General features: G+C 39.0%; 2 protein-coding genes, 1 long non-coding RNA gene and 1 other non-coding gene across 4 annotated transcripts; 3 read left to right on the forward strand and 1 right to left on the reverse strand.

The window, feature by feature from the left end:
* Positions 205 to 2,877, forward strand: LOC8065580 (protein APEM9). The gene is made up of 7 exons (XM_002437502.2): positions 205 to 362; positions 435 to 513; positions 925 to 1,089; positions 1,331 to 1,408; positions 1,502 to 1,781; positions 2,129 to 2,499; positions 2,603 to 2,877. The coding sequence occupies exons 2-7, from the start codon at positions 458 to 460 to the stop codon at positions 2,733 to 2,735; spliced, it is 1,083 nt and encodes a 360-aa protein (XP_002437547.1). The 5' UTR covers positions 205 to 362; positions 435 to 457; the 3' UTR covers positions 2,736 to 2,877.
* On the forward strand, positions 4,258 to 4,329 carry TRNAH-GUG. Its single transcript has one exon. It is a non-coding gene; the product is annotated as a tRNA-His (tRNA).
* LOC110431036 lies at positions 4,439 to 5,270 on the forward strand. The gene is made up of 2 exons (XR_002448532.1): positions 4,439 to 4,787; positions 4,898 to 5,270. It is a non-coding gene; the product is annotated as an uncharacterized LOC110431036 (long non-coding RNA).
* LOC8063842 (achilleol B synthase) lies at positions 5,687 to 15,812 on the reverse strand. Its single transcript, XM_021449558.1, is given in 19 exon segments — positions 5,687 to 6,326; positions 6,625 to 6,708; positions 6,820 to 6,894; positions 7,875 to 8,052; positions 8,151 to 8,294; positions 8,386 to 8,432; positions 8,515 to 8,571; positions 8,727 to 8,825; positions 8,926 to 9,045; positions 9,121 to 9,243; positions 9,899 to 9,982; positions 9,984 to 10,013; positions 10,257 to 10,445; positions 11,099 to 11,265; positions 12,322 to 12,406; positions 12,805 to 12,999; positions 13,109 to 13,198; positions 13,298 to 13,483; positions 15,615 to 15,812. Coding segments are annotated over 19 exon segments (2,283 nt in total). The 3' UTR covers positions 5,687 to 6,194.

Consider the following 16,973-nt stretch of genomic DNA (forward strand, 5'->3'; position numbering starts at 1 on the left):
ACGAACCAAACAGGGCCGTATTCGGCTGTTTTTTTTTTTCTCAGCTGCTGCTAAATTGCACTGTAGATACAGTATATATATATATATATTTGGTCTCAGAATGACAGTAGCAGCAGTCTGTTGACTGTTTTTTTTAAGTGCAAAAAACTGGCCCAGTAGGCCAGTATCACTGACGTGGACAAAGGCCCGGTGCGCGTGCGAAGCGAGGTACCTTCACCTCTGCTACAGCCTTTCTTCTCCCAACAATCCGTTCACCCAACTACCGCTGACTCGCGCGTGGCTTTTCCGACGACGGCGCCAGCGACGCCGCCGCCTCCCTACGCCAGGTGCCCAAGTCTTCGCCGGCGACGAGCGCCTGCCAGGTATGCGCGCGCCTTCGAGACCGAGCATCCCCAAACCCTAACTTAATCGATTTGGCCACTCTGGAACCATAGGTTCGCCCCTGATCTCTGGAACCATGGGGACCTCTGCCCAGGAATCGCCTCTCTGGAAGCACATCGACAACGCCGAGTAGTAAGATTCTCCTCTTCCCTTCTGCTCCGTGCTTTAATTAAGGTCGCTAGTTTTCTGCCCTTGCTTATTACTAGTTGAGTTGATGGGTACTGGTTGTGTAATCGAATTGTTTGTCCTGGGTAGAAATCTGTTATGAGCTTCTTGCTTCATTCAGTTTTGAACTGCAAGAGGAGGGGAAGCAGGGAAGCATATTCTCATTCTCATTGTTTGATATGGCTGTTATGATTGCCGAATTTGTAGAACCTCTTCTTTCCTGCCTGCTGAATTGCTGATGATGGATGGAGCTACAGAGTGCTTGCCATTATTTACAGTGCCTTTCATTGCATTCCCTTAATATGTTCATGTTTAATCTGAAAAGTAAGAAGTGTGGTCAGCTCTTTTCCTTACCCTGTTATCATCCTCATGTCTCAGCTATCTAGTCAGTGGATCATTTGAGCAGGCGATGTTGGCTGCTTTATCCGTCGCTGATCAAATACGCATGGCTTCTTTGGAGAGCACATGTGACGAGGACGAGCTCCTGGAGTTGTTTGAATCAGCTGGGATGGTACTTGTGCAGGCACTAAAAGAACTCAGGAGGTAAATTCTTCTCAATCCTTATTTATCTTTTTGTACCTATATACATCCTGCCAGAACCAAATTTGGTATATTGTTATGTGCTGTAATGAGACAAACTGCTGATAATGAAATTAGTGCCTAGATTTGCCAAATGGAAAGCATCACGTTCCTACATACTGATGATGTAGAGATTCCCTGTGCTGAACATTCGCAGAACTCATGCCTATGTTTTTATCCTAACACACTATGCTAAATATGCCAGAACCCCTGAGATGTTTGTTCAGCTTAAGAGGATGTTTGGTTCAGTGGCATCAGTACCTGCTAGGGTTTTCCTTACAGGGTAATTGCTACTCAGAATTCTTATATACTTAGTATTACGTGTAATTTGTCTATCATTTTTCTGTATCAATGACTGTTATATTTCTCCTCATAGAGCTACAATTCAAATGGCAGCAGGATCGGTATCTGACCTCAAACCAAACTTTGAGGAGTACCTTGCTAATTGGAGATATACAAATGATGAGGTTTTTGTTTTGGATGGAGGGCATGGCAGTGCTTCAAATGGTTTTGTTGTTACATCTGTTATGTCAACTGGGCAGTATTTTCAGGTGGCAGAATTGTATACAGTAACATTCCTCTGTATTGTCTCTCAAGATAGTGAAACTGCTATCTCATGGGCTGAAAAAGCTGATCTGACTGAGCAAAGCCGACAGGTAAATTTCTTGTAAACATTGTTTAATAATTCTACTACAGCACACCAAATCCAAATGTTCCATTATGCCAACTTAGGTCCATACCACCTTGGGATCTTATAGGTTTTCAAATAATTTTCATCATGCTAAACTAGACTCCTTTTATTTGTAAAATTAATTCTTTCTGAAAGAATTCCCACTACAATATGCTTGTTTTTCTCATTCCCAAATAATTTTCATGCTAAACAAGGACTTCTTATATTTCCAAAACCATTTGTTATTTGAATTTTCATTATTCTTTCTTTTCTCAGTAAGTTTTACTGTTGCATTCTATTTTTCATCAAGCTGTTTCTTTTTTTTTTCTGCAGGATCTACTTAAAAAGCTTCATGCAGTACGATTAGCTGCAAATAAAAAGCTGTCGGCTGTTGAAGGGGTAAAACAAACAGCAGAGAGGAACCTTTCTACTTCTACAAATGGCTCAACACCATTGCCACATGAGGATCCTCCAAAGAAGATAGCTCCTGTGTGCGACGGGCTCAAAAAGGTCCTAGTGAAGTCCGCTCAACCATCCCAGCACGTTGCAAATCAATTTGATCCGTTGTTCTGGTGGTTTCATTCGATTCGCCTGAAGTTTGGAAAAATACATATTGTTCTACCAAGCGGTAAGCTAATGTTTCTGTTCTCACTGCTGTTCTCAACCATGTACGTGCTCCGAAGGAAAACTGCTGGATTGAAGAGGTAAGAACTTCTCATCTGACTTTAATATGATCCAAGGCACCTTGTCTAGTTTCGTGCTTCAACAGTCGAAAGTGAACTTTTTGTGTATTTATCTGCTGAACAGGACTGTGTTCCAGCAAGCTTCTTCTCTGCGACGAGCATTCCTTGATGCACTTCAGCTTGCGTTCTCTGTCCAGATGAACCCTCTAGCTGCTGTCCAACAAGTGCCACAAGCCCCTCGAGGAAGCTGGTTATGATGTAATTCTTTATGCCACGATCTATGTAACAATATAACTCAACTGAAATTCGACAGATGACCAGATTCTGTGTCACAGAAAATGTAAATACACCTGTGCTTAATGCAGCATGATCATATGATCTGGGTTTTTTTTGTGTCCATACCCTCGTTTGAGGCTCAGGCCTAGATTATTGGCTGATTTCTTGGGGCTTCTTCAGTTCTGGCTGCATCGAGCGGTCTCAACCCTAAGGCCCTAACAGCTCACTTGAGGATTTTATCGACTGGATAATTTCACTTTCACCAAGAAACCTTTCAGAAATCATTTATAGAGTGATATATTAGTGCTACTACCGTAGCATAGGATGAGTTAATCCAATTGTATCTTCAGCAATGGCTCCTAGAGTTTGGAATAACATGTGAATTCACAAATGCTATCACGAGGGATTTAGTGAATCCAGGAACACTATAATTCTTTTTGCTGTGAAGTTGAACACTGATATCTCTTCTTTTTATTATTATAATTTTTTTTGGTTACTCGAAAGTGTTAAGCTGTGACATCGGGACACTTCTGTTGATTGTCCTTTGTAGGCTGAGGTTCCAATTACCAACGCATGGATAATTACTAATTATCGTAGACATTTTGCACCGAGTATTATTATTTACAGGAGTTGTGGTTTTGATTGGATAGGTCTGAAGCATCCACTTGTTCGCTTGTCTGAAAAGACATGGCTGAAAGTATTGTTCGCTGATTTCATGAAAGAAAAATACTGTTGAATAGCTACTAGATAGGCATAAGCGAACAGGATGGTGCCTGGCATTCGGCAGCATAAACTCATCACCTGGTAACGTCATTGCCTGTTATCTAGGGATAAAAATGGTACGGATATTTTCCGACCGTATTCGAGACCAAATTCGTTTAGAGGGGTTCAGATCTGTCCGTATCCGAGTCCGAATATCCAACATCCGATACCGTACCCGTATCCAAATACTTAAATCGTATATTTATGATGTCGACATCCAATCGTATCTTATTCGACATGATTGACATTATCCGTATTCGAACCCGAATCCGACCAGAAATATGAAAAAAAAATATGATATTGATGATATCCGTCCGTATCTGATCCGTTTTCATCTCTGTGTTATCTCAACAACATATTTCAGTGATCCTGAGCCTGGTATTCTGGCAGCATACTGCGGCCTTGTTTACTTCCTAGAAAATTTTGCAAAATTTTTCACATTCTCTATCACATCAAATCTTTAGACGCATGCATGGAGTATTAAATATAGACGAAAATAAAAACTAATTGCACAGTTTGGTCGAAATTGACGAGACGAATCTTTTGAACCTAGTTAGTCCATGATTGGATAATATTTATCAAATACAAACAAAAATGGTACAGTGTCTATTTCCTAAAATTTTTCGGAACTAAACAAGGCCTGCATGGATACTACTGTAGCAAGTAATAATACAAAAGGGGGCAGATAACTGTGCAAATAATATTATATTTTAGACAAGTATCTGATCACTTCACAACAAAGTGGCTGTAGTTTAGTGGTGAGAATTCTACGTTGTGGCCGTAGAGACCTGGGCTCGAATCCCAGCAGCCACACATATATTTTTTTTTTCATTTTCTTTATTTTTTGTCTTTTTCCTCTTCACAGTTATTTTTTCCTTTTTGTTTTCTTTTTCCTCTTCACAGTCTTTTTGTATTCCTTTTTCTTTTCCGCTCCCAGTCTTTCCTCAGCCGCCGCCGATGATGTCTCCGGCGCCGCAACGGAACCTGCAACGCGGCCGTGCTTCCGTCCTCTTAGACGGCGGCGGTGCCCGTGGCTGCAGCTCAATATCCGGTGTGCCCCGCCCGGCCATTTTCGTCGAGCTTCTGATTGGAATTAGGGGCCCCGATTCGGCGCGCTTGCTTTCACTAGATCCTGCTTGTTCTCCCTGTTGTTAACATCCGCTTGAAGCTCTTCGCTTTGTCTCCCGCTAGTCTCGATCTAGCCGCGTGTTAGCTCAGCTCGGCTTAGGCGATGTGTAATCGTGTTCCGAATGGAGATGATGATTGTTCAGGTATGTACTGCCACCAATGCCACCTTTGCATTATTTTCGTCAATTGGCAGGGTCTTATGGACGCCAATGCTTACTGTATGGTGACAAGTTGGAACTTGAATTAATGTCAGGTAACTATCAAACTTGTCTACAAAATCAGTCTCAAGTTCAGTTGCGAGCTTTGGCGTTTGAGGTTCTGTTAGGTTCAGGTGTACCTTCTTTCCTCTACCCTTCATGATGGATTCAAGGATGCACAATGCACATTCATTTTAATATGCTGTATCGATTACAAAACTTGCTATCACTGAACCTGAGGATCGTTATGCTTTAGTGTTTTTCGCTTGGATAATTTAGCTAGAATCCAATCCTGGCAACTTTAGTTTGGTGACTTTTTCTTCGATGCCACTGAATAGTTTGGTGAGCTGTGCTGTTTTGACCCTCGTCATGTAATGCAATAAGTCAGCGAACAGTACTTTCAGCCATTCAATAGTGTTTCTCTCACAATAAATCAGCGAACAGTACTTTCAGCCATGGTTTTTCAGCCAAGCGAACAGACATTACAGGGCCGTCCCTAGGAATTTGGGGCCCCGGTGCGAAATAAAAAATGAGGCTCTAAAACTCCAATTTTTTTAGAACTGTAACATACTTTTGCTTAATTATAGAACTATCATTGACGTTTGGCTGATATAGCAAAACACTTTGCTAGTGATAAGCACATTGGCTATTATTGAAAGAAACCATTCTATGTTAGATTTTTGGAACTCGATGGACAGGTTTCATCACTGCAAGAATCCTAAGAAACAAACCTTTAAGTTGTCTATTTTAAAAAAATATATTTTACGTAATACTATATTAGCTAACGATGAAAATCTACTCGCACTTACAGGTATATAATGCTACATAGTCTTCATATGAGAAGCTATGAGACAGCTATTCACGGTGCAAGTGAGATGAATAGCCAAGTTAATATCATGTACCTAATTAACTTCATATGACATAGATCAACTTATTAAAATAAGCTTAATAGATACAAAGATGGGGCCCCTTGCAGGGTGAGGCCCTGATCGTCGTCCACGTCGCACATGCCGACATGTGCATCAATGGCCCTGCCACATTGGTAATATTACAACTAATTATCCCTCCTAAAGTAACTCCTGCTGCATGTCACCTGGTCCTCAGCAGCAGTCATAATTTAATTTCTATTTTTTAATTATATTTCGCTGAGCAAATAGTTCTGCCTCTACTTGATGGCTAAGTTTGTGCAAACTATGGACCTTGCCAAGTTTGCATCTAAGTGATCGATTCATCAAACACATCAGTTTCCATGTCAGCATAGAGCAATTTGATTTTGTATTTTCAGGGAAAAGTTGGGAACAAGAACAATGCTTTCTTATTTCCACCTTGGGCATGCGTATTACAGTACGGTAATCATATGCACTGAGATAAGCTCTTGTTTGCGAGAAGCCGTCGGCGAAATTCTCCAAGGGCCCAAATGGGGAATAAGTTGCGATAGTTGGCATAGTTGTAGTAGAGGGAGGAGTTAAAGCACCCAACGTGTTCCTAGCATAAAAAAAAAGGTTAAAGCATGAGGCTTGGTTGCTGAAATTGCTAATTGCCATCTGTCAGTAAATATATTATATCACTTTAGATGACACTTCAAGCATCTTACTTGCTGCAAACCAATGATAGTTTGAATTTAGACTTCTCTATTAACAATGTATCAATTTTCATTATTTGTTAGAATGTTAGCAGATACTTTCTGTTTAAAGCTATTTCCTATTGTCATTTGTTAGCACCTCAATTTTGACTACAACTCTGCCAAAACATTACTATTCTGTCAGGATAACTAAAAACTCACCTGTTGGGGGAACTCGCCTGTCTCTAGCTGCATGTTGATCAATTCTCTTGCAGCATGACATAATGGTACTGGATCGCGCTCAACCTGGCCAGGACACCAAATATCAGATAATGTGATTGTCCCAAAATAAAAACACGCACACATGAAAATTGTCTCATATAAATGAGCATGCCTTCCAAGGAAAAATGAACAGACCTGGCCGGCATAAATCAAAGCTAACATTGCCCAAGCAGTGTTTACTGCATGAGGAGTACCTCCATCAACATAATCCTGTTCAAATTTTTCATGAAATGAAGTTGAACATTTATGTCAGTTGCTAGAGCATTATTGGCAGGTAGATAATTTGCTATGGAACACATCCGAGTTCCGAAACTGATTGCATGCATTCTGAAAAAACTTTCCGAATCTGAAGTGGTTTGCAACATGTACTCATTTTTTGAAGAAACAGGAAGGACTTCCCCCTACTGGTAATATATACTCCCTCCGTTCCAAATTATAAGACATTTTGGCTTTTTTTGATACATAACTTTTGCTGTGTACTTAGATATACATTGTGTACATAGTAAAAACAATATATCTAGAAAAGTTTAAAACGTCTTATAATTTGGAATGGAGGGAGTACTTATCATTGTGGTATGGTTGTAGGTGAACATTCAGCATGGACCACTAATATGAAAAAGGAATTACATGAAAGGATCTAAATCAACACAATAAGGATACTGGTAGGTTCTCCATCAAAATCATTTTAAAATTTCTATATTGCTGTAGTCTGTAGTACGCTATAATATAACTGTCAAATATTTGAAAGAAACCGGTATTTGTGAACAGTGGGAGTACTATGCTATATAATAGAGAAGCATTACTCTAGTTGGGCTAAATGTATAGGTTTGGTATGGCATGTGTCAGCAACTTCCAACAAATATGCAAGTTCATGTTGGCAAGGCAGCTAATGAAGTCTTCATTTAAGAAATCAACAACTAGATCGTAGGAAAAATCAATATTTAATAGTAGTACTAGAACTGAGCGTGGGAGGCATGGGTGCACACCCCCACCACTCAGGTTCGAATCCTCTTTGACTCCAATTTGGGAGCCATCTTCTTATTACAATGCCACCTAGTTTCTCCTATAGGTTGGTGGAGTTCTTTCAATAGCACTATATCACAAGAAATTTATAAACGAACAAGATGAACCTGATTACCTTTTTCAAAACCAAAACAAAGACATCTTGGTAGATATAATAAGAAATTTACCTCTGTTTCGCTAGATAGATAGCTTTCCCCCCATCCACCTGTAATTTGTTGCTTTGACAACAGAAATTTGCATGCTTTCCTGATGCAAGAACTAGTATCATATGTGCTTCCAGCAGCAACCAATCCTTTTATTGCAAACATGGTTCCATAAGTGAAACATATGCTCCAAGTTCCATACCTGCCAGATAAAGTAACATTATTGGTAATAGCATAATTTGAAGAGAGAGAGAAAAAAGTTTTTTCATATGTATTATAAAATGACAAAATTTCACTTACCATGAACCATCCTTTCGTTGTTTGTTCTCAATAAACATAGCACAATCCTTAATACATTTTTTGATCTCTTTGGCACGGTATGGTGGATATAGCTCTTTGAACAATGTCAAAGCTTCGAGAACTGATGATGTGCATTCAACAGATCTAACAATTGTTTACACACCATTATTAGTTCTCTATTTCATTGGGAGGTTGAGTCAGTTATAGTTTTCATGTGGGCATTGGGATCACTTACGGATAATCCACGACGATGTTTATAAAGCTCTCAGAAGGATTGAGAATCTAGGTTTCCACACAAAATTTAAAATATTTATATACTCTGGTTCAGTTGAACTGGTAAAAGTATGACTGAGGGATACTTTACCTCTATCCAAGAGACTGTTCTTTTACATTCATATGTTGAAAAGGTTCCGTCTTTGTTCTTCAATAGTCATAAAAGAAAAGGAAACATTCATTCAGCTGATAAACCTTGCATTACAGTTTCATAGTGCACCATAGATGTATAATTTTCATGAGCATGGACAAATGTTGATCAAAGTATTGTCATGTTAAATGATTTAGTTTGGAGGGCCATACCATAAAAGAAAGGATGCTGTCAATGGCATCATATAACCTTTCCTGTTTTATTGGTTGGGCAACAAGTTTGGGTGAAATCTTTGACAACAACAGTAATGCCTGAAGGAAATGACTATATGCAATTTAGAATCCACAAAAATAAAGCTTTTCATCATACATTCTATGAATACCAATCCAACTTTTATAAACTGAAGTTAACCTTGAGAGCTTCTGCTGTACAATCTGATACAGACCATCCGTTGTCTGCTGTTGAAAGTGTCCATGAACCCTTTGATTTATGACGATAATAGCTTTCGTAATTTATATGATTTTCAAGAACCTTGAAGCAAAGGAAAAGAAATGGCATTTCAATTTGTTCTGAAGAAGTTCCACTTTAACTTAATAGGAGAATTACCTGTGATTTTTTGATAAAATCGTATGCTCTTTCTAGAGTTTGACTAAATTCATTGGCAAGATCTGTTGAGCAAAAGGCTTGAACTATGAATGCTGTCTCCCAGCTCTGACAGCCATCATAAACCTATTTTTCACAGAATAACATTAGATTCTTATCCAGTTTTATGTCTGGGAAAAAATCAGTCTCCTTTAGAAGGAATCTTCTCCTTCAAAAACAACAACTTTTTTCTAGGTTAAAAAGAGAACTTTTTTCTGTATGTAAGAGGAAAAGTGGCATGCCATCACAGAAATCTAAAGCACACTAAAAGGACTGCCTATGCATTATCTCTATTTCTTGCTGCAAGGAAAATGTCTGGCTCTTTGACCATTCCTTTTTGCACATTCAGGGAAGGGTTGGATGAAAATTTTAGGAGGGAACTTCTCTAACATAGTGATATCTACCAAACATCCTAAGGCAAAACAAGTTCAATCTTCCAATGGTACCAGTCTATCAGAGGCATGTAAGCGCCTAACATGTGGAAATAATAGCTCTTTTTATTTATACTTATTATAGTCCATGAATAATAAGCTAAGCCTAAAAAAATTTAGTTTTCTTCAAATTCTATTGCAGTAAGACGTGTTTCCCTAGCCTATTCCAGTTGTGCTTCAACGGTATTATAAATATTTCATCTGGAAAGGTCCTTTGCATATAAGTTTAATGGCTAGGTACAACCATTACTGATTGGTTGGTAAAAACAAATTCAGTTCTGATAGTTCCATGGGACATAAGAAACCACTACCTGTGCCTTCATGCCATCTTCTGCAAGCCACAAGTAATCATAAATCCTTGGAAGATGCTTCTTGAATGCATCTGAATTTGGATTTTTCTACCCAGCAGCAAATCATGTCTAGTGCCTAATCACAGAAAAAAAGTTGCCAATTATTGGCAGAAAACATGGCTGAAATGCAAAGATCATAGCTGGCATTTTAACAAGAAAAAGAACATGTTTTATCATGCCATGGATTTTAGTTGCCAACAATTAGTGCCAAGATACAAAGTTTGTAAACAACGAACTGTTCCCAAAGGAAGTGAGTTAAACATTATTGCAGGATAGTTATAAATTGAAAAGGTAGAGTTGCAGCTTCCATATGCATTACCTTATCAATAGGACAAATACAAATGTATTTGGTAGTTTTCTCTTGATAGTGGATGTGCTCCATGAGGTTGTCCAAAGCTTTCTCTCGCAGCTTGTTAACTGGCCAGCAATTTAACATTGGCTCCACAAACTTGTTGAGACAACTGAAAATAATATTTTGCAACTCTGAGCGAGGATAGCGAAGGTCGTCCTGTAACAAAGCAAGAGCATATTAAACATTTAAAATCTGGATGCCTAGTAGAGGATAAGAGGAAGTATTGCCCTCTCTAAAGCTTTATGGCAAGTATTACAAAAGCTTTTCTTATTTTAGCCGGATCTTTTGATTTTACTGCAAAAGCAGCATGAAATTAGTAGTTCCGACAGTACTAAACCAATAATGTTTATGGAACTTGTGCTAATGCATTTTTTAGGTTGCAAACTCGATCTTCCATGGGGCTCACAAAAAGTCCTTCAGTTTTACATGTTATTTTGTGTGTCCAAGAATTAGATTCAACCAAAATTTGTTGTCCTACAATAGTGATTATTTTTAGGGGCAATTGCAAATGTACTAACCAATACCAAGTGCACGTGTACCTACTGCCTTCTAGAATTGTAGTTTTCAGTTGTACTATAGCCTGTACTGTTTAAAAAATCTAGCACTGCTAACAAATGGCTTATTCTCACAATCAGAGCAACTGTAATATGAATGCATACATAACTATAACTAGCAGCAGTTACCACTTACTAGTTCCAGTTAAGGGTTAAGGGAACAATCGCCCAACAGTAATCTGAGGCCCCATGCATATCTTAGCTAAGGTTATAGAGTTGAATACCTAAAATTTTAGAATTTGGACAGTAACAAACCTTGGCACAAGAATGACGAGCCTTGTTCCAGTCAATAGTGTCATATGGTATGCTATAGAGCTCCTCTCTTAATTCCAGTATAGTTTCAGTGATGGGCCCAACAAATTTCTTCCCATAAAGGTAAGCCATGGGCATATACACCAAACGGCAAAAACACCAAAATCGTCCTATGAAGGATAAAGTATGTTTGAATCAGAAAGTGTAAAAAAAGGTACAATTATCTTGCAGGGAGTTTAGATGATCATGCTAATGCATAGAAAACTAAAAAGCTTGTGAATTGATAAAAGGGTGAAAGAGGATGATTGGATGAAGTAGCTGGGACCTTATTTACTCATATTTTGAATAGCAAGTACTAGGTTTGTAATATTCCTTATGAGTGTTTTTGTCACGTGCCCAATAAAGGCTGCGACCAGCAATGGCGAGAACGGGCCGGCCAGGGTCTGTGGAGGGGGTGCCGCCGTCCCGGCTGCCACCCTAGGTGGGCCTCACGGCCTGCCCTAAGGGGGGTGCGCGCCCAACCGCCGTTTCCTTCCACGCCGTCTATGATTACCATGTCTAGTCTAATCGTTTTAGAAAGAGTTTGTTAAGTTTTAGAAAGTTGAGAGTTAATAAGATAGAAAAGAGAATCCGTGTTCGAGAAGGATCTCCTAGTTTGCTTGCTAGTCAAGTCCCATAGGGGCTATAAATACTAGGGGATATGTAATCATATGAATCAAGTAATAAACGGACGAAAGCTCTTTTCCCCTCTCTCTCTCTCTCTCTCTCTCTCTCTCTCTCTCTCTCTCTCTCTCTCCTCTCTCTCTCTCTCTCTCCTATCCCTGCGTTGTCGCCCCCTCCCTCTCCCTGCGCTGCCTCCCCTGCCCTGTGCCACCGCCGCCACCACGCCGTCGATCACCCCCCGGCCAAGCCCCTGACAGTTTTATTGTTCTTTGTAAGCCAGTGACCTCAAACATTATTGCTTCTCACATTGTTTTACTTGCTGTATTTTTATAATAACGCTGGGTTGAACTTGCACATTTAAAACTGTTTATAAAACTGTTTTTAGATTCCTTTTAGCCTATTTACAAATGAATCACAAGCTACGAAAATGGTAATGGAATTGTTACAAAAATCGCGCAAATGAATATTCAAGGTCAGAGTGAAAACCATTTTGTATTCTGAGATCCAATTTAAAATTTTTAAGCTGTTTGTCTAAAGTCCTCTTGTCTAAATGGTACAGTTACCTGGATGGATTGGAAGAAAATATGGAACCATCCACAATTCAGGAATTATTGGATTATTTCCTGACCATTCATAAGCACCAATTATCTGTGATTGAAAAGATACTATACATTAGTCTCAACATAGACGACAATTTTAACTGAATTTTAATAAAAGTACAAGCTTAGGATTATTTTCTGTGTCAATTGTCATAGTTGATTTCAAAGTTATCACAAAATTTCTCTGTTAGATATTAAAGAAGGGAAAATATCAGGAACACCACAGTATTGGTGAATAAGCACAATTACATAGGGGAGGCCTCTTGGGCTGACTTAGGCCCAATTAGAACTAGCTCCATCAAAAGGTAGACAAGTTAATGTGATTCCCACCTCTTACATGGGCCATTTAGATTAGGGCAAGAGAGGAGATTAAGTTTGTGCATATGTTCACTAATAATATTTTATATTTCTTCATTGAAGTAACATTTTCTGTCTACTTTTCCTTACAGAGAGCCATATCTTTCCCCATTGTGGTATCGCAGTTGCACTTCCGTGGGTTAAAATCCAAGCACGCCCTTTGGCCAACGCATCATTCTCGCCATTTGGCGCCTCGCCAAGAAGCCTCAATGTAGCATAGTTCAAGCATGATCCAAACATGCTACTTGGCCCCAACACTTGTGTGCCCCAACCTCCATCTTCATTCTGCAAGTATTACATTGTTCCATATAGAATCTTCTTATTATTTTTACATCGACAACCAAAATCGAAATTTTCTTGCTTTTGAATAAGAATGTATGAAAGTATTTCATGCCTGATGGTTGTAAATGTAGCGTAGTATCTCTCGTCGATGCTCTAACGATAACACGACATTAATGGACCCAGTAACATGCAGAGCAAATATCTGAAAGAGGAACAGATGTTATTAAAAGTTGGGAAAGTAGTAACTTCTAGCAACAGATGTTCCGGTGGCATGATGATCTGCGAAGTTGGAAACGCTTACAAATATTGGCATAATGAACAGAATTCCACTGTAATCACCAGGCCAATGCCCATCATGTGCTTGTAGAGCAGAATACTGATTCATAGCTCGCTTCAATGAAGTTAATAGAATCTCCTCTGTAACCTCTGCACCCTTTTCAAGCTTCACGGCAGGAATATTTTCTACAAGGTGGTTTTGTTTTGCATACTGCATGCAAAATATGATACTCTGATAAGGATTTACAATGGATGATGAAAAACGGGGAAATCGACTTATCAGCAAACAACTGTCAAACAGACCTGTAAGCTGGGCCTGGATCAAGTCTGACCTGTATGTGCAGGCCCAAGCATGGACTAGTCCTAGACCCGAGCCCAAAATAATGGTAATTAATATAATGTATATTCAGGGTTTCCTAAAAAAAAGTATATTTATTCAGGGAACTAGGAATGTATAAGTGGGTGAGGTATTGGGTGGGAATTGTACGGGTAATAATATCATGTAAATATTTATCTAGGGAACTTTTTTCTAGGGATAAAAAAACTGCAAGTTGGTTGCTTTGACATTTTCTTTTTCTACTTGATGACGTTGGGAACACATTCTGTCCAACTTAAAACTTGATCGCTGATATGTACTCTCTCCAGCCAGGAATCATAAACGTATTTAACTAGAGAAAAATTAACTCGTATATAATTTATATTTTAACACTTAATTTCCCTTATAATATATAATTGATTGCTAAAAAAACAAATAATCTAAGAGGCACTTTGAATATAAATATGTTCATTTAAATTTTATATATTAAAAAAACATACTTTTTCTCTGGACAAATACTACACTTACAATTTCTGGATGGAGGCCTTGGCAAACCTGAACACACTTTTAGTACTAGTTATCTTGTTAAGAATATTGTTCACATTATAGTGTCAAGAACCAAAAAATAGCTGCGGATAAATCGTGTTTACCATGAAATTCAAATACTTCTCTGGTACCTATAGTATAATCAATATCTTGAGTAAGCTTTGAGGCCAACTCTGTTCGCTTCTCTTATCAACCGTACTTTTTCTGTCAGCCAGCAGTGTTTTTCTCCGTAATTTCAGCCATGACTTTTCAAACCAGCGAACAGGCTGGCCCGTGGTAGATTCCTTATATGATGCTGATGGATGTACGAGTCATTTAGCGTTAGGATCTCTTTATGCCAAGTTTCTTAGTATAGACTTGATTCTCCTCTTCCCCAACAATGACTAGGGGATAGGGTGGATTTTGTTTCTCTATGTCAAGTTTGATGAAGATGAGCGCGTACGACAACTACTGCGTCAGTAATATTCTCGGCATGACGACACAGAGACTTAGGTTTCCAAATGGTGATTCTGAGATGGAGATCATGTTGTCGTCATGGAATAATTTTCTGCTATTTCTTCTTCGCTTTATAATGGTTAGATTGACCACGATAAAGGACTATTGAGAAGAAGACTAGCCCTCAAGCCAATTACTGGTATTGATTTGTGAAGATTCAAATCATTTTTTCTTATTCTTTGGTGGCAAAAGGAAGAAGGAAGACATATGAAAGAAGTTTATTTAACTCCGTCTGCAGAAGTGTTGGTTGTTGTTCATTGAACATCTATTCTCAGACCTTTTACCTAGTATTTGTCTGTGCGGTTAATTACCATGTAGGTTTGGCATTTAGATTTAGAGCTATAAAAGCGTAGATACAATGTAGGTGGAGAACAGTTCTAGGTATACATATTGTATTTTAGAGTGCTTGTAACATGATGATGTACTCAACTATAATTTAATATACTTCTTATTTCATAAAAAAATGTTATTAAAAAATAAAAACGTTATGTTCGTGGGGGCATTCAGTAAATAAATTTACACAAAGAAAAAACCAATAAATTCCGCACGTATATCCGTATATATCTCACGTCGAAAACATGCATGTCATCTCGGAAAACAATAATGTTTGTAATTTGACTATCAACATTTATGTCTTCTAATAAGTTTCCTATAAAAATATATTTTACCATTGGTTAATGATAATTATTTGATATATAAAGATGTTTGTAATTTTTTGTAAACAGATTATTATTATTTTTAGAAAAAACACAGCAAAAGCTTTGTTGTAATTTTTATTATACGACAAAAATAGGCAAATGTTCACGCAGTTTTTTTGAATGAAAACTAGTTCTAAAATCATACAATTGAGGAGAGTGGAAAGTGAGGATTATTTTCAAGATTATTAAAGTTGAAATTGTTTGACAGACTGGAAAGTGAGGATTACATTCTTTGTTTAGGATGGATGTAGTACATCTGAAACGATGAAGTGACGAGTTCTTAATACCTGCATGCGCAGGAGGAGGTCCTGGGACTCTTTCTTCTGGAAGCGGTGGCGGGTGAAGTCCTGACGCAGCCTCTCGACCTCGGCGCGCTCCTCCGGCGTGCCAGCGTCGGCGTCGAACTCCCACACCTGCCTGCCGAGGAAGCCGTTCTCCGATCACAGCCACGGCCCGCCACCTTCACTCACCTTCAGCCTCCACATGATCTCTTTTGCTGTCAGCAAACAAGAAGACACAGAAGAAGAAGAAGCAGCAGCAGCTCAAGTGCTAGCTTGCCGGCCTGCAGGTAGTAGCAGACGACCTTGCTATATGTAGGAGTAAGTGAGGGGGCCTTCTGACCTGCCGACCCTCCCCAGCGTAGTATAGTATAATATAATATAGTATGTCTGAAACAATTTAGGACACACGTACTATGGTCTTGTTTAGATGTAAAAAAATTTTGGATTTCGATACTGTAGCACTTTCGTTTGTTTATATCAAATATTGTTCCATCATAGATTAACTAGGATCAAAAGATTCGTCTCGCGATTTACAGACAAACTATATAATTAGTTTTTGTTTTTATCTATATTTAATACTTAGCGTAAGATTCGATGTGACGGCTTGAAAACTTTTTTATTTTTAGGTGAACTAAACAAGGCCATATGTAAACTCACTGGAACTGGCACAGCCAAAGTGAGTGCAGCCGAACGCTGCCGGCATGTTTAAGTCAAAGTTCTTCATCAACCTATATATCGAATTAGGAGAACAGAGTTCCAGCTTTTCCATATTTTATTCGCAAGGCCGGAGCGGCCGGCCGGCATCGGCATCGGTTCCTGCAGTGTACATGCATGCTCAGGATGGCTCCACATGTTTGGATATCAAACCTGCTAAAAATTAGCAGGCCAAACAGGAACTAATTTTAAAAAAAGTCTCGATTAATGTCTCGAATTAACTGAGATGATCAATTTTTATTAACCAAGACGGTTAATCTAAAATATATTAATTGAGTAATATGGCTAAGTCTACTCGGCCCGGTAACTAGTCACACTATGTAAACAAAACCCTAATCTCCCTTCCTCCCTCACCAGCAGTCATTCTCCCAGCACCTCAGATGCACCCCTTCGACTCTCCTTCTGGTGCCCTAACTTCGACCCCTCCCTTCTCGGTGACCTCAACGTCCTAGCAGTCCTCTCTCTCACACACACTCCCTCTCCCTCTCAGGCGGCAAACTAACCAATCAAAATTTGGTTCCTGGGCTCAGTTAACTAAAATAACCGAAGAACCGAGTAAACATAAGAAGTCCCAAGCGAGAGACATTACGGCTCAGCCCAATACCAATTGAAATTATACATGTCCCTCCTCATTGACAACCCTAGACAAGC

The sequence above is a fragment of the Sorghum bicolor genome, chromosome 10 (genome assembly GCF_000003195.3).
Source record: "Sorghum bicolor cultivar BTx623 chromosome 10, Sorghum_bicolor_NCBIv3, whole genome shotgun sequence".
Lineage (NCBI taxonomy): Eukaryota > Viridiplantae > Streptophyta > Magnoliopsida > Poales > Poaceae > Sorghum > Sorghum bicolor.

Bases quoted from the DNA above. Each gene is read 5' to 3' on its own strand.
- LOC8065580 (XM_002437502.2), top strand. From the start codon at position 458: ATGGGGACCTCTGCCCAGGAATCGCCTCTCTGGAAGCACATCGACAAC. The intron at 1,090-1,330 runs GTAAATTCTTCT...TAAATATGCCAG, and splicing joins GCACTAAAAGAACTCAGGAG to AACCCCTGAGATGTTTGTTC. The intron at 2,500-2,602 runs GTAAGAACTTCT...TCTGCTGAACAG, and splicing joins AAAACTGCTGGATTGAAGAG to GACTGTGTTCCAGCAAGCTT.